Below are 18,902 nucleotides of genomic sequence, written 5' to 3' on the forward strand. Positions count from 1 at the left end.
ATGAAAATTGTCTTTTTCATTTTATCAAATGTTAAGTAAATACTTAAACTTATTTAATAATGGACGATGAAAAATAAAAAAAAACCCATCTGAATAGTATACTAATCATGCTGGCCTTCGTTATGTTCATATCCATTAGACTGTTGCACAAATTGCTTCTAGGCAAAAAATATAATAGCAAATAGCATACAATTAATTTATATAAAATGTTTGAAACTGAAGTTTACTCATTAACAAATGTGGATATGTCACACTTTCTTTACTGAAAATATTATTTGTTATTGTATATACGTCGTGTTTACAAAGCAAAAAAATATTTGAGGCAAAGTTTATTAGATATTGTTAAACAGAAGGTTAAAAGAGACAGTCAATGTGTCAAACTGTAAGTCTAACAGTGAGTTCATAGTGTTTAGATCCTCATAAAACAACAGTGAGGGGGAGAAAGGGACTGCTAACCAGATTTAATCAGATTGACTGGATTTTATTAGACTGAGGCGTAAGCAAATTACATTTAAAGATTGTCAAAACACCTGTGCTCCATTTAATTTCTCACACACATGTAGAGACACACAAATGTCTCGTCTCATCCTTCACTCTTTCATCCGAACACTTATTTTTCTCTCCTCTCTTCTCGCGTCTCTCTGCTGACATTGAGGCCTGATCAGGGAGAAGATAGAGTGACAGAGATGCATGTTAATGACCTGAAAGCACTGATCGATTCCTCACAGGGGAGAGATAGAGAGAGGGAAGGAGGGAGAAAAGAGTGAAAGTGGTGGAAGGAAGGAGGAGGGGACCTGTTGAAATGCTGACAAATAGCTGGAGACATCTGGGCAGGCAAGAAGATGAACATGCCCCAAGAGAATGAAAGAGAGAGAGAGTGAAAAAGAAAGAGAGAGACAACCATTTCTAGATTTCTGCTAGCAACATGTTTCTTAAATATTAAACTGACAAACCAATCTATCTATCTATCTATCTATCTATCTATCTATCTATCTATCTATCTATCTATCTATCTATCTATCTATCTATCTATCTATCTATCTATCTATCTATCTATCTATCTATCTATCTATCTATCTATCTATCTGTCCGTCTGTCCGTCCATCCATCCAACATTATATCTAGTTTACCTCAGCCAGTTTATGTTAGGTCTGTGTTTAGTGACTTTCTAAATCCATAAAGCTCAACATGGTCTGTTGTGGATCAAATATGCTTTTCAAAGGCAGACTATGTGCATACGTATACATAAGTGTGCATACACCAGAGGATCTGGGAAAGACTCCACATGTAATATTTTTGGACATGAAATCATTGCTTATTCCTGAGACCATGAGAAAAAGGAGCATGCGCATATATAGTACATGCCTATTAATCTACCTCAGTGAAGTCACATTCTCAGATTACTGGAGGAAAAATGGTACTTTTATATCTGTCAATTATTATTTCATTTTTTTATGTTTGACTGTGTGTTTATGTGTGCATTCTTTGTGTCCTATTTTACAGTTTTTTCAGTCACAAAACTACTTGTACAACCTCTACATCATCTAGTCATTTATACACATCATAAAACCAGTCTCTCATTCTTTTGAACAAGTTGCGATTGCTTTTGTACATTCATGCAATTGATTACGCACATTTATCTGTGGTTTCCTACATTATTAGTTGCTAATGTCATGTCGCTCAAAATGTATTATACAGTTTTCTGTGCAATAGTCTTACCCCTCAAAATATCTAGTCGCTAGTTCATCGTATAAGTCATTAAATGCAAAATGGTTAATCTAGTTGTCATAAACTGCATTTTTTTTTTTTTACACATTATTATTAGACTTTTTTGTCAATTTGGCATGAATTGTGCAAGTGAATCTCGACTAATGAAGAGAATGTAGATGATAAACCATTTCTCTGAAATAGCTCAAAGGTTCATCTCATGGATCTTCAGTTGGAAAGCTTATACTGTAAAGACAGAGGACAACACAAGAGTTACAAATTCTGAAAATGGACTTACATTCATCTTTGTGCCCATATTTCTTTTTCCTTTTCTATAACAAAATGACATTGTAAAGGTTTTTTTGTATTATTTTTTTTTGGTCAGACCACTAGTAAAAGTGTAACTGGGAATCCTATCCAGTCTCTTTCAATCAATAGCCCACATACCGTAATGTTTAAATTTGTACTTTTGAAATGGATATATGGCATACATAAGCATATGGCACATTGTTCAATACAGTATTTTACCTTTATCAGAACATACCTTTAGAGTACACTGTTATATTGACAACAAGGCTAAGCAATTTGACGGTCTTATCCGTAAACTATGACACAAGGACTTGTCATTCTGATGGCAATGACATGTTCATTGCCACAGATATTTATTTTTAAGAGATGAACTAAGGATTTTTGAGCAAGAGACTCGCTTTTGCAGGTAATCCATTGTGTTTTGCTATTTGTACGAGTTGTTTTGAGAAATGCACTTACTGTTTTGCAAATCTCAAGGATGATTCGAGAAATGTGCCAAAGCAACTGAGAAAAACTATAAAGATCTAAGTGCATGGTCTAAAGTGCACATGGCAGGTGCACTCAGGGTGTGTTCGAATCCACTTTTGCTAGTTTAATGACGGGAAATTGTCTGAACGGGTTGTCAATATTCTCTTAATGAGTAATGTGTGTTTTTTGGGCGTAACGTGCAATAAACCAGTCAGAGTCTCATCTTCCATTCCCTTTAAGAGACAGTTGCGCTCATGCCATGACGGATTTGCTATTTACATGGCAGAACTGGTAAGTACAGAGCGCGTCTCCAGAGAGGAAATGGAGGTGCTCGTGCACAAGGAAATAGGAAGCCTAAAGGCTGATTTATACTTCTGCGTCAGTCCTACGATGTAGCCTTTACGCCATAGGCTATGCATCAGTTTTCATTTATACTTCTGCATCGTTGTCCTGGTTGACATGCAGTACACATACAAACCGCTAGTCTGTAGTGTCCATGGGCATGTTGCTGGTGTAACTCGCAGATCACAACAAAAGCCGAAGAAGAAGCGGCTCGTCGGAGAAGCATTATAGCCGTGACGGTAGCAAATGAATATCAAATCATTAAATCATTATTTAAAAATACTAAAAGGAGACAACAACGAAACAAGAGAAGATGGCATTCTTTCAGTCTCCACGAGGACTTGTATCATGGCAGATCAACATTGTTGGTCGCGGACAACTATTGATGTATAATGCTATGTAGTATAATAAATGATAAGAATTGATATGTTTTTTCTTTGCTTTGTTTTATTTTACATTAAACAAATGCTAAAATATATTAAAGTAGACATAAACACGCACAAAACTCAAGTACATACGGAGACCAATCACAGTGCTTGCAATCCGCATAGAATTGACGCACTGTTACTTTTTTTGAGAGGTGCACGTCAGGCTACGGCATACTACACATAGCGTATGGTGTAGGTTCGATGCAGAAGTATACATTGGGCTTGATTCAGATACATGCGATGTCTATCCATTATGACATGTAGGCATTTTTATATTTATGTAGCCTACACAATAATATTCTTTTGCATTGTAATTCTTTGATTTGTAATATTTGGCATATTTGTGTGCTGCTGTGCATCCCTGCTTTAATAAGCAGCATGTATGCACATTGTGGACCTTCATATACTAACAAGCTCTTTAAATAACAAAGAAAAAGACAGACTTTAGACCAGGTTTGAGTTGGTCCATGGCACAGTCTACTTTCAGTTACTCAAAATAGCAACGCACCAGCAATGCACCTGAACACACCTCGTTTTCAGACCAGAATTCCCATGAGCCCACAAATGGACGCAAATGCATTTGCTATTTAAACAACGCAGCGCAGGGCGGGAAAATGGGAATTGTGTTGGGCTGAAACTAGCAAAAACACCAGGTGTATCATAGGGCCCTTTATTTTTGGCAACACGGTTCATTCGTTATGCATATACAGTATACAAAGCATGTTAAATCCTATTGATGTCATGAGGAGCAGAAGAATACAGCAGGAAGATGAAGCCATTGATGTAGGATTGTGTGTGATATTGGACTGCTTCCTGTAGAACCAAAAGTGGTCTTCCTCAAGAAAGCTGAATAGTTTTGTAAGTTGCATATTTTCCCTGCAACTAAAAGGTATAAGTATTTAAATTGCAGTGACTGGTTCTAATATATATATATATATATATTAGGGCTGTCAAATGATTAAATTTTTTAATCAAATTAATCAGAATTTTCAGTGGATTAATCATGATTAATCACTATTTGCAATTACACCTGAATCCAAACCATTTTTTTTTTCTGAAATGAATACCAAAAGATAAATAACAGGACACAGATACAGAATTTTCATGTATTGATTCATCAATATGTGGTTCTTTTTTTTTCTGAATTTCAAAAGTTTAACATTTACTTAGATCAAATTTACCTGAGCACTATATCAAACCATGCCATTTAACTACAGATAGTGTAAGAGTTTTAGGTGAACCAGTGGTTAAATATAGCCACATATCTATGAAATTATGCATAGAGAAACTCGAAAGAATGAACTCAGAAACACAAACATGCGCCCTCTGCACTCTGGGCACTCTTGTTTTTGGGATATGTTAATTTGCTCTGCCACAATACTTTAGGATCGATATTTTCACGTTCTGAAGGCTTCAAGTGCCAGTAAAACCAAGTAAAAATGCAAATGCTTTTTCAAACAGCTGTAATTTTCGCTGCATTGCATGTAGGTGTTCTGCGCATGGGCAGTGTGAAACACAGGACGCTATAACAGGAAGAAGCTCCAGCGTATCAGCTTGGCACGAATGTATTTGAGAGTAACTGGGGTAAAACCTTAAGCTTCATCTGTGTTTTCGTCACAGCGCTCGCCGCTGTTTTTTACTATCTTGAGAATTCAGAGATCGACGAGACTTTCCTGACCTAAATAATGTGTCACACTGCGCATGCGTGAAATGCGTTAAAAAATTTGACGTAATTAACGACAAACAACTAATTAACGTCGTTAACGCGCTATTTTTGACAGCCCTAATATATATATAAAACACGTCCATAAGATAACCATTTCATGATCATGTCACAAAACATTACATTATTCATTTAGCTAACTTACAATTGCTATATGTCAGAGTTTGCACGCCTCTGGAGCAACTAAGGGGTTAAGTGTCTTGCTCAGGGACACATTGGTGTCTCACAGTGGATTCAAACCCAAGTCTTTCACACCAAAGGCATGTGTCTTATCCACTGTGCCATCAATACCCCAAATAATTCACAGGCCCCATCCAAGATCAAACTCACGATCCCTGATTTACAAGACCAGTACTCTAAACACTGAGCTATGGAGTCTCATCTTACTAAAGAATTACCTTACTTAAAGGTACCTTACTAAAAAGTAATTCTTCTTCTTTTCTTTCTTTTTTTTATTATATATTTTATATGTATATATATATATATATATATATATATATATATATATATATATATATATATATATATATATATATTTTCTTTCTTCTGTTAAAGCATACTGGACTGTGACATCAAAACCAAAGCATACACTGAACCATAATTTTTGTGTACTATTACAGCCAGTGATTACATGTTCTTATGGAAAACAGCAGACCTGACATGTGATATTCATGCAGCCCCTAGTGAAAAATAAATATGTATTTGAAATACATTTATTTCATGCTAATTATCCTACAAATACATTTACATATGTATGTACTTAATAAAAATACCATGCAATGTTACTTTTTTGTAAACTAAACTGGTATACTTAAAGCCTGCTAAATTGAAACAACTAATTTTGTACTTAATGCACTCTAATTGTGCAGATGTAGTGCTAGTGCTAGAAGTATATTTGAATGTGCTAAAGTGGAACTATATCAAGTATTCTCCAGGTAAACTTTAAATACTGAGATTATTCAAATATCACACAATCCTCATCAGTATTGACATTAAATCACATTGTATGCTTAATATTAAGAAATGTGCAGTATATTTTTTATATCAAAGTAAGTAAGTCTCAAGCTATATGTCAGTAAATATATTAATAGATTTGAACTTAGTATGAAATAAATTTAATAATGTGTTACTAGGTACATACCGTATTGGGTGGATAGGTGATAAATCAACTACTCTGCAGAAGGACTCAACTGGACTGACTACAGTGCTTTAGACAAAAAAAAAATCAAACTCCAATAAACAATCAAATTACTTATCAAAGATGCAAACATTGTTTTTTTTGCCTCTGAAGTTGCATTCAAAATTCACTTGGCTTAGAAATCTGAGGAGGCACGTGCCCACTCAGTTTGAATGGACATGATTCTTCTGACGCTGTTACGATTATATTGTGTTCACAGATGTACTGTAGGTGGTTGAATGTTTTTAACAGAACTTTCCTTCAGAGAGTTATAGCTGCAACAGAAAACACTCCATCTGACCTGTGATGCAGTGGAAACGACAGCTTTGAATAATGTGTATCTTTCTTGCTTACACAGGGGCATCTCTACAACAGGACTTTAACACATCTGCCCTAAATGCACAAAGCACTGCAGGCTCTTTTTGGGGTAAGATCTGGATTAGAAGGGGCATGAACCCTGACACAGATGCAGAGAGGACGAGTGTCAACGAGATAATGCATTTTTTAGCAGGCAATTGCTAAAGCTTGTACATTTATATTAGTATAAAAAAGGGGGGATATGAAGAATAAGAAGACAAAAATAAAGGTGGAAGAGAAGTAATGCTGGCAAAAAGAAATAATCCCACACAAATGCCAAACATATTGTTGTCACAGCAACACTCTTTTCTCAGCAACACAGCTTTCTGTTTCCCCTCCCTCTTACCACCCTTTTTCTGTTTATCTCTGTTTATCTATCCATGAATATTTATACTGGCATCTTATCTTAGCAAAACTTTATTAAAAAACAAAAAAAAAAACAAATATAACCTACTCTACTGGGCCAGAGCCTTCAAATATTTTCTTTTACTTTTTTTTTTGCAATAAATTTAACATTTTTAAATATGTCAACCGGCTGAAACTGCAAGAAAGATTTTTATAGTCTTGGAATATAAAGCCCACAATGCCCTCTACTAAAATATCGGTTTATCAAACAAATTGTAAGTCTGATTCTGAGTCACTTTGGATGAAAGCATCTGCCAAATGACTAAATGTAAATGATTCATTTTAGTGAGACAGTTTCTTTCAGACAGTTCATTCTGAAGAACTGGTACAGAAATACATTCATTTATTCAATTGGAATGTATGCCTTCTTTTATATAGTGAAATGAAAAAATACATTTTGTTAAACACTGCTATTTCTCATTATGTTTTCAACTCCAATATTGCATAATTTTCAGTTTTATAGGTTTAGTGTAAATCGATGAGTATCAATATACTGAGGTTGGTGCCCTAATTGATCTTGTTTTTTTTTTTTTTTTACATTTACAGATAACCCCCTTATCTTCAATGTAGTTGCTTTGAAAAAAGAAGCTACTTTTTGTTATTTGCAAAAACATTTCTTAAGGGTAGCTTGTCTGTATTTTAAGTTTTATGTAGCTTGGCAAATAGCTTCCCGAACACGGCTCATAATGTGTCAAGTGTGAGAGGACACACATGTGTGAGTGTGTTGCTGACGTAAGTGTGCGGCTGAAAATGAAGACAGCTGCTTAGCAACCTCCGTAGCCCTTTAACGGAAACACACATACACCAGCTCCATCTTACTCAAAGCAGAAATATCATTGGATCAATACTTTCTGAAAATAGGTCTGGTGTTTGAGTTTTTCTCTGGTTGGTCTGTATTTGACCTCCTGAAGCTCAGATTTAACATCAGACTGATGCTTCAGTTTCAATCTGCTTTAAAAGTGTCAGGTTCACATGAGTTTCAAACTACCATTTTACAACATTCTTTAAGTCTGTCGACTTGTTAGCATAATGCAGCACAAACTACACAATCAAGCACAATTTACGAAATCTCTGTTCAGCAGAGTCTGTTTATACACAAGAAAAAAGGAATTGCCACTGAAATTGGGACTTTGCCACAAATGTAGTCTAAGAAACAGGTGGCTGTCCAAGTTCGTGTGTGCACTCATTTTTTACTTTTTTTTTTGCCTTTATTTAGACTTAGATTGGATTGGACAGGAAGCAAAGTGGAAAATGGGGGATGGGACTGGAAGAAAACATAATCTGGTACTCGAACCAGGTCACTTAAAGTACATTTCTCACACGCTCTGTGAGAAAAAAAGAAAGCAATTCCTCATTTTCCGCTTCATCATTGGCTGTAGTCATTGTTGCTACAGTACATTTCTGTAATTTGTTTTCTCACTACAAGTTTATGCACCAATAATACTAAACATTAGGATTTTGATATGTGTCAAAAATACCAGAATTAATCACTGAACAAATGCAAATAAATTTGTAGCATAACTATTACTAAAAACTGTTAGTTCTACATTCACAGATGGCATGAACCACCCACAGTGGAAAGAAAACTGGAAAAGCACTTGCTCAATCTGGCAAACATCACAATAATCCAAGTACACGAGAAATCCACACAACTCCATTCAGTCCATCAGTTAACATCTTGTGAAGCAAAAAGCTGTTTGTAATAAACATTCATCAATAAACTGTTGTAACTTCACACCATTGCTTCAGGCTAGACTATTCCTCGATACTCAAAACAATAAAGTTATCTGTTTTATTGCATTCTCCAGTGAAAAGGATATCTAATCTAAATAAGGAGAGACATTTACACTGTTTAGAAGTGAACACAGTCCAAAACTGTAGACTTCAATATGAGGACAACAGGGGATTTACTTTTTTCTGAAGGATGCATCATTATGGATTATGGAATTTGAAAACTTTAAATGGTTTAAAGTTAAAATGCCTTTGTGATGGATTTGTTTCTTATACAAACACTATTATTCACTTCACACACACTTTACCTTAACAGATGGACTGGAGTGGTGTGAATTGCATGCGGAGTATTTTGATGTTTTTCTAAGTCTTTTGTTCTGCCATTCTGATGGTACCCATTCACCGAAGAGGATCCATTGTTGAGCAAATTATGTGTTTCTAAATTTCTCCAAATCTGCTCCCATGAAGAAACAAATTCATCTATGTCTTGAATGGTCTGAGATTGATTACATTTTCAGGATTTTTTTTTTTTTGGTGAACTATTTCTTTAACTCCCTTTAAATCACTTTTTCTCTCTTCAGAAGTTTCTGTAACGGAAATGAGTGGCTGTTCTGTTCTTCTCTCTCATTTCCCTTGTTTTCTAACCCATTTGTGTGTATGTTTGAGCTGGTGTGTGAAAGGAAGGCTTCAGGAGACACTTTGATTCTGCTCTCTGTCTCTGTCTGAATGTGTGCAGGTATAGCTTTGATATTGTGATTCTGTTCACTGTGATTCTGTCTTACTGTACATGCTGAAGTCAGTGTGGAGTTGAAGAAGTGGCAGCTTTGACTTTAATCCTCAGCTACAGTATATGCTGCTTCAAAGCCAAGAATCAGACTCACCATGCAGGCACACACACACACACACACACACACACACACATACACACACAATGACCTGCTTTAAGTGAGCTAGGACCACAAGATACAGTGTAGCTAGCAGTCTCGATATTTATGCATTTGCTTTGAAATTAAAAGAGCGATTTGATTAAGAGAAACCATTATTTTGACCAACTATACCAATTAGCCATTGCCAATTAGAATTCATGCAAGATGTCAAATACAATCAAAATCTAGTTAAACAACAATGAATTCATTCCATGGTTTTCCACAACTGTAAGCATAGCAATAAACTGTAATAACGTAATACAATTCATAAATACTCATATAGTTTAAGTTCAGTACACATGCTGTCACTTACACAACTGCCTTACACACACAACTGAAATGCCATGTTATACAATCATCAAACACAAGGTCACTTTAACTGCAATTTCAGCAGAATCTCTGCTTGGGGAATCCACACACTCACACACACACACACATAAAGTGAGGGTAAATCCCTTTTGTGTTTGTGAGTGTGTGCAAATGTGCATCAAGTCATTTATCACTGGTGTCCCCTGTTTTTTCAGCCTGCCCCATGGGCTGATGGGAGATATGGCAAGCAGTCACTGAGAGTGACATTCTAATCTACAACACCTACATCTAGAGCTCACATGGTTCCTTTCTCTTTCACTCTGGCTCTTGTTTTTTCTCTCTCATCGTTACACCCTCTACAAATACATGAGATGAGCCTATTCCAACAAAAGTCAAGAAGTATCTGTTGTATGATTGTTACACTAGTCTAACAGAGAAAAGTAAAAGTATTTTGTGATATTTCACAAACCAGTGGTTCTCAACTGGTTTTGCTTTAGAACCCAAAATAGATTTAATTTAAGTGAACTCATATTTGACATGGTTTGGGTGTGTTTTGTTTTAAGCTGTTTTACTTAGTTTTAGAGAATTAAGTTGTTTTCTTCCACAAAGCAGCTTCTACTAATACACAGCAAAATAGGCAATGTTTTCTTCCCCCTTAAAAGGTCATTACTCTACTAGTGTGTGATTATATGATTAGTTGCATTATACAGTATTTTTGGTATTTAGCATTGTTTATTCCATCCTGAATCTATCAGAACACCCTCATATCCCAATGTTGGTTTACGACCCACCAGTTAAGAACCATGGGTTTCCATTGATTATCTGTTATCTGCGATTTCATTCACCAGGCTTAGTATCGGCCTTTCCACACACATGCACAAACACATGCACCTGTTCTAGATTTCTGGAACAGCCCACAATAGACAGTTAGAGGCTAACAGTGGCTAAAAACAATGGCTGGTGGATCAAAACCTTCCCACTTCTCTCCCCCATCACTACACGCCTTGTTTTTCCCCAGTATCCTCTGGGAATTTTCCGCTGACATTTCCAGTCGTGCACCAGAGCGACTAGCTCTAATTCTCTCCCTGAGCACCCCCTCCAGAACCTCCAGATTACCACTGGCTTATTTGCCAGGTCTAAATTAGCTCTGACCAATCGGGAAGAATTTGACAGTGCACATTCTTAGCTAGCAACATCTGGGAAAGTGTCACGTGTTTAGACACCAACCTTTCTCAGAGAATTTAAGATTCAGAAATTAAATGTGTACCCATGCTAGGTATAAAGGTATCACACTGTTTATAGAGTCTTTTTGTTTGAAATCAGAGGGATAGTTAACATGGAAATGACCCATAAGGAGAAAGTATAAAGAATGTGCAATTCCTGTGTCGAGTGGGTTTAATATTTTAAAATGTGACAAAGATGTGTGAATGTTAGGTACCTCATTTATAATTGCCCTTATTAAATATTTATGGGAGCGTCACAGACATATGAAGAGAGACATGCGTATACTCAATTTGTACTTACCAACATGTCTATTTAAATGTTGTAAAACTGCTTAACAAATGCGTTAACAGAGTTTAACCCAAAAATTATGGAATCCATTTAGACTTAGATTTAGTGTGCGTTTAGGGCTCTGAGCTTTGCCATTTTCAGATCTGGAACCTTTTTTTGGTGACGGTCTTTAAATGCTCTGTTAATCATTAAAGTGAGTCACAATGTACTGCCATTGTACTGAATTTCCCCAAGTGGATATTCATTAAAATTGCATTCATTTTATTTTATTTTAATCTGTTCCTCACAAAAGCTTGAGAAGACTTTAAGAAGTTGTATGGATTACATTTAAGGGGTTTTCTGTCCTTTTAACAGCCCACTACAAACTTTGGAAAGAGCTGTGTAGCCATTCCTTAAAAAAAAGAAAAGAAATAAGAAAACAGGTTTGGAACAAAATCAGTCAATTTTGACAGAATTTGACAGAACTGCTATTTTAAATATTTGACTCTCTCCAATCAGTGTATCCATTTCTAATTGTTGCATAATGCCGGCATTAATTTATATACACTCATGTGCATGCACTTGAATCTGAAAGCTCTGGAAGTCATGAAGTCATCTCACAATGGAGTGTGAGCAGCCCTTCAATCTGTTGAACAGCCTCAGAGAGGGGCCAGACGTGGGAACGAGATTATGAATGAGTGTGTGAAAGAGAGAATGAACACAATTTTAATGCTCTTGTCCCTCTAAATAGCCTCTTTATAGTGACTGACGCCAACTCAAACACCCACTTCAATTCCATGACACACACACACACACACACACACTTTTTTTGTGAAAAGTGGGGACATCCCATAGGTGTAATGGTTTTTATACTTTACAAACTGTATATTCTATCGCATTTTTACTTTCTCAAAAAAACCCTAATTCTTCTATGGTTTATAAGTGTTAAGAAAAATGGGGACATGGGTTATGTCCTCATAAGTCACCCTCTCCTTGTAACCTGTGTCATACCCATGTCTTTATACAAAGTTGTGTCCTGTTATGTCACAAAAACATGCCCACACCAGTGATGCGCGGGTTGATCCAAAATAAGCGGGTGCCTGCGAGACTGTTCAAGTTTTTTTATTTTACTGTTTGCTTCGCGATGAGAGCAATAAGACATAATGAACCCCGAAAAGATGTGATGTGGTTGAGGATTTGAGAAATGGATTTCCTCAGAAAAAAAGGATGAAGTGCTTTATTCAGCAGAGATCATAAACATGAGTAAGTCTCTTTTTATTTATGTATATACTTGTAGTACCAGTTTTCACATAACCTGTAAACATTTTACTAGTTAGACTTTTTCCAAAATATAATTCCTGACTAAATGTATAATCAAGTGAAACATTATGAAGTTTCAGTAACAATATATAATACTATACCATTCAAAAGCTTGATGTAAATAATATAAATGTAACAAATAAATGTGACTGTAACAAATTTAATAATGCTGTTCTTTCAATTTATCCCCCCTAATAAACCTGAAAAAAATATTTTCAGCTCTTTTCAACATTAATTATAATAATAATAATGATAATGATGATAATAACAACAATAAATGTTTTTTTATTTATTTTTTTTGTAGAAAATCTGATTTTTAAGATAAAGATTTTCGTTTTCTATAAATTGTATCTTAATTTTGATCAATGTTTTATCAATCAGTTGCCCGTAATTGTATAAATAAGAAGCAAATATATTACAGACAATGTAATGAGGCGCCGGCAGGATCACTTGCATGTGACCTGGAGGGCGCCGAAACTCAGCGTGTGCCTCACAGATTTGAGAAATATAAGGCTATCTATTACAGAAAGCTTGAAATGTCTACTTTTAAACGAAAATATTAAAACCAAAATAAATAGGCTACTCTCTGATTGTGTAGGCTAATCCATAATGTGCATTTCTTTCTGGTGTTGTAAACTTAATCTTTGCAGCGACACAGAAAACACCAGTTTATTATTACTAAACAATTAAATGTCTCCTTGAATATTTTGGAACCAGCAGGCCATTCTGGGTTGAGCGAGACCCCACGGAATGAGCGAACGGAGCGTAATATATGGAGAAATGCGCAAACCCGAAGCTCATGTCTGCTGAACAGAAACATAAAAATAGACATAGCCAGACTAGACTATTTTAGAACAAATTATGACCTTATTGAAGATTTTTTTAAATAATTCTTGACAAAATTAGAATATATTAAGGATTTTGTTTTAGTTTTTTTTTTTTTGCCTAGTTCCTACGTCTATGGCCCAATGACGATAGGATGAGCATTTACTACATATTAAAAATGCGGGTCAGGAAGCGGGTCGGGTACAATATTTTCTTTTCCTTTTTTTGCTGTCCGAGTTGCGGGCGGGTTAGTTGAAAATGTCGGTCGGGTGCGGGTTATTAATACATTGACCCGCACATCACTGGCCCACACACACACACAACACACAACATCCTCTTCTTGTCCACAAAAACATTCACATTCAGTAATTCAGACGCGAACACCTGTGAAAGGGAACTATATATCAACCAAATTCTTCTTCCAAAATCCCACACAGCTAATTAGAGCTTGGGTACTAATCTTTGTTTTGTCTTTGGTGATTTAGTTGAAACAGACTGGAAATAATTTTATGCTAGTGTGTGTGTGTTTAATGCAGAACATCTCTGTTGACGCATTCCATCATGACACCATTTAAATGTGCTAATTAATAATTTGTTTATTAAGAAAATTGTAGGGGACCAATTCTCACTAGTTGCATATAAATATGTATATTACTAGCATATTGACTATTTATTAGTACCTAAAAAGCACATATTCTGCTTGACCATATTCTACAGTACACCCTTAATGCTACCCAATACCTAAGCTAAACAACCTTATTAACTTTTAATAAACAGTAATTAGGAGTTTATTGAGGTAGAAGTCATATTTAGTAACTAATAGTTAATAGTGAGAACCGGACCTTTAAATGAAGTGTGACTGAACATCTTATTTTGATTTAAAAAAAAAAAAATCATATATATATATATATATATATATATATATATATATATATATATATATATATATATATATATATATATATATATATATATAAAATAATAATTAAAAGACTATTTTTTTGAATAGTTTTCTCTTACCTTTACGTCATTCACATTCATTCTTGTCCCTTTCTTCCCAACGAAAATATCATCAATGTCAACCAGGATGTAGCGTTCCAGAGATCGTGACAGCTTCCTGCCTGTGAGATAAGAGATGGCATCCACCAGTATAAGTCTGTGTAACCAGTAGCTCAGCCCATGTCCAAACAGCACACGCTGCACCCCATCGTACAGGCCCAAGTCCTGCACGACGGTAGCATGGAGACCCTGGGGACTTGGTATGATCTGGGACCCTCCACCCTCAATGTGACGAGTTTTAGCTAATAGGACTGGTTCATACGTGGAATGGTTGAACTGAAACACAGTCCAGTTCTCTTCGGGTAAGTGGCCACGATCCACTTCCGCCCGGGTTATGTATAGCAGAGGTGAGCGGGGGTTTACACAGCAGTCTCGAAGAGCAACATTTGTTCGCAATGTCAGAGGGAAACCCCTAAGCTGCAGTGCAGGCTGGGAGTTTTCACTTGCACGATGAAATGCGATGACTCCAACGCTGTATTCGGCACAGTATTTATCCAAAAGGTCACGGTTCCACGCGTCCATCCCGACATACTTGAGAAGGTTCTCATAGATGACCAGTGCATAGCGTCCACGGTCTTTGTGCGTTAGAGGTGGGATGTCACCCTTTCCTGGCGCAATTTCGGCATGGTAACGGAATTGGTTGGATTCTAGAATGGCGATGATGTCCTGTCCGAGTTGAGAATACTGACTCTCTACAAATACCAACACCACCGGATCCTTACGTGAAGGATCGATCGGTTTAGGTGTCCGAGGCTCTGACTGTCGGAAAGGGAGCGCCCGGAGGTCTGCACAGTCTGGACCTGCGGCACGGTCCGCGAGGTCCAGTTCTTGGGTGGAGCCTGTGTAAAGGTAGTAGGCGGAGACTAGAATGCTGACCACACAGAAGGTGGCGAGGAGGATGACCAGCCTCCTCAGATTCCTCCGCAGCTTGGTGGCCAGATTCATGGCAAACGGCACACATGTGTGGGAGTGTGTGTGGGTGGGAGTCTCTGATTGCTCGCTGAGGCGTACTAAAGCTGCAAATTGGCTTTTTTGGTAAGCATGCTGCAGTCATGTGACCATCTCACAAAACTGGCAAATTTGCTTCCAAGCCACTGAAAGAGATTTTGGTTGAAAATGTGACACAAAACTTTCAGCTACTCCCGAAATGAATCCTCATCCAACTATCAACCCTCCATGTCCTGAGATTTCTCCTGACCCCCAACAAACCTGCAGAGAATACAGATGACAAAAGACAAGCAAATTCATATTTAAGTTTAGGCCTAACTTTAAGCCTCCCTGAGATGTGTGTGTTTTTCTGTCACAGAAGTGTTCATCAAGGGTGTGTATGGATGCTCTTGAGGGGCAATACAGCCGTCAGCCTTCAGGTTGTTTTCAATCAGCACTTCACCAGCTGTGGCCAACACTTCCCGGGAGGAGTGTGTGATTGGCTGTATATAAATAGGAAGTTGGAGGATGAGCCAATGGGAGCCTCAGGGTGGCTCTGAGGGAGAAATTCATCATTTGTCTAATGGGAATCAACTGTGTCACACATATACTTTGTGTACATCAGGTAATCCACACGGCTGCATTTTATCTTTAAAGTTGCTTCCGCATAAAAAAAGAGATGGAGGCTAAAGTGTACACTTTCGTTTTCCCCTTGTAGACACACTAAAACAGGCAGGGGCAAATACAATAAGGCTGATTACTCATTCAATGCATTGACTAGTACATGCATTAAATGCATTAGCACATTAAATCTAGAACATCCAACAAGTATACCATCTTGTTCACTCTCTGTTTATATGTGTGTGTGTGTGCGACAATGTGCACGTCACGGTCTGTGTGATATCGGAGTACGTAATTAAAGGGACATGAATTACACAAGATTGATATAACAGATTACAGCGTTGTGCAAGAACTTCACAGGGGAATTCAAGAAGGTGGGAATGTGAGATCGAGGCACAGGATTAATTTCATAGCGGGAGAAAAACTGAGATTACCAAAAGAAAAATGTAACACTTTATAACTGAGACACAGGCTTTACTTAAAGAGTGGAATTTTAGAGATTGTGACATTATAGTAAATGTTCATTTACATAACGCTATCAAATCACAAGTGATTTTTGGATGTGCGTATTATTACTTTACTCTTCAACCATGTTTATTAATAACAGAATAATCATCGAGTTTAATGCACTCTGCAGGTTGTTCTGATATGGCTATAACTTGCTAATACTTTTGAAAATACATATTTACATATTTAACATATTTAAATATTTGAAGTGGCCTTCAAAATTTATAAAGCTCAACAATCAGCCAAGTCATATTTAGTTTTAGAACTAACGTCATCAAGTTTGTGTAAGGGTTAGGTTTAATAAATAGCAGCACCACTATATATATATATATATATATATATATATATATATATATATATATATATATATATATAACCTGCAACGTGCACGCGTGTTTCCCCGCGAGGCGGCGCATTCTTTGAACTGGGAAACATTGCAAAGATGAGATATCTTTTTGCCTGCTTTAACTTTCATTAATACTAATAATATTGTAACGTCTTATACATTTCTTGGCTCGGTCTTCTCATCTTCTACAGACTTAATGCATCAATACGTTTGTATTAAAAACATTTTAACATATAATTTTTTTACGCAAATAATAACCTGAGGTGATATCTAAAAAAATAAAATAAAATAAAAAAAAGAAAATAAAAAAGAAAACAAAAGCGGATTAGCCAGTCTAAAACAAGGTTTCTAAAAAGACCAGTATATCTTGAAATGTTTACAATTTTCTGTTATCCAAAATAATAGCCTATTATTTTTCTTTTCAAAAGCCTACTTTAATTGAGTCCAAGAACCTGATGGCGATAAACATAGCTACACATGTGCTTGTGCATTAACGGTTGCTCTTCCAAAACTAAACCCGAGACCGTTATCAGTCGCGCTTAAAGATCTGATTTCGCGTAAAATAAATTATAATTTAGTAAAGACCAATGAAGCGGTTAAAAACAACGCGAGTCAAACGCACAGGTCCGGTAAGATACCGGTAACGTGACATTCCAACACAGCGCATCTCTAAATCTCTCACACAAAGACGTTCAGCAATCAGCACCCCATTCAGCACAAAGTTACAACACTAAACGTAACTCACATTAATCCGCACTTTCGCTATCCCCAGCCGACGAGACCTTACCTTAAACCGAACCCGAAGCACTGCTGAACGGGAAGCTGTCACACCAGAGCCGCCTCTCTCTCCGGAACACCAGCTCCTTAAAGCTCTGAACCCAAGAGCCCAATCTCATCCGCTGATTCAGAGGCAGCCATCTGGAATGATGCGGGGACCGGTTCGCTATTCTCTCCGCGCCCTCTTCCCCTTTCTCTCACTGCGACACGGATTAAAGGAGCGCGAGGGGGAGACAGGACTGGAGACGGGAGGAGAGACAGGACTGGAGACAGGAGGAGCGCTCAAAAGACGAACTAAAGAGAATATCCCGAGAGGAGCGCTGAGACATAGTACTCCCTTCCACTGTCACCAGTGACTGAACAGTGCCGCTGCCGCTCTCTGCGCTTTAGCTCACCTACAAACAGAGAGAGAAAGAGAGTGGAGGAGAGAGAGAGAGATAGATGCTGAGAGTTTGGCACTTTATGTTATGACATGTAATGTAATGTAAGCTGTATGGTATAATATGGAAGGTGTGACAAATGCTAATACTTTTTTTTTTAAATACAGAATTCCTAGTTACAAAATTTTAGTTTAATAATGATAATTATAACAATAAGGTAGTATTGTTAAAATTATAATGAGCAAGCAGCAAAATAATACCACATTAAGCCTTTGTATACTAATTCATAAAATTAGCTTTACTAACGTAAAAAAAAAAAAAAAGGGCTATATTAATTATTTTGTCAGACTTAAAACTGTCACCTTATACCATAAATCATACTGCATTTTAAAAGACAACACGTGTATTTTTTCTTCAAAGATTGTTCAAATGTCTTATATTTATTTATAATTTATATATTATTTAAAAATTAAGAATATATGAAGGGTGTGTAATTTCTTATATTTCAGGAAATACATTAATGGTCAAATTCCCAGATTTCCCTGCATGAATATCACATTTGTTTGGATTTTTTAAAATATATATATATTTTTTTTAATGTTGAATGCATGCATTTTGCCTATTGTTTATGTTTATCATCATGTGATCAGTCATTATTTTATTTTGATATCTTTAATCTTAAATATAATTGATCTGTTATAACCTACATGTATTTTTTAATATCTCAAATATGTTGATTTATTGACATCATATAATTTAATGACAAT

The 18,902-nt window shown here is 36.4% G+C and overlaps 1 protein-coding gene across 1 annotated transcript in view; it reads right to left on the reverse strand.

Moving 5' to 3' along the window:
• Positions 1 to 18,137, reverse strand: part of ndst3 (N-deacetylase/N-sulfotransferase (heparan glucosaminyl) 3) — a 60,699-nt gene extending 42,562 nt beyond the window's left edge. Inside the window, exons 1-2 of the mRNA XM_052546388.1 lie at positions 17,766 to 18,137; positions 14,539 to 15,786 (exon numbers count right to left, since the gene is read on the reverse strand). Coding sequence (XP_052402348.1) covers positions 14,539 to 15,522 — 984 coding nt within the window. The 5' untranslated portion in view covers positions 15,523 to 15,786; positions 17,766 to 18,137. The remainder of the gene's footprint in view (positions 1 to 14,538; positions 15,787 to 17,765) is intronic.
• Between the last annotated feature and the right edge of the window lie 765 nt (positions 18,138 to 18,902).

Source organism: Carassius gibelio, chromosome B1, assembly GCF_023724105.1.
Source record: "Carassius gibelio isolate Cgi1373 ecotype wild population from Czech Republic chromosome B1, carGib1.2-hapl.c, whole genome shotgun sequence".
In the NCBI taxonomy this organism is placed as follows: Eukaryota; Metazoa; Chordata; class Actinopteri; order Cypriniformes; family Cyprinidae; genus Carassius; species Carassius gibelio.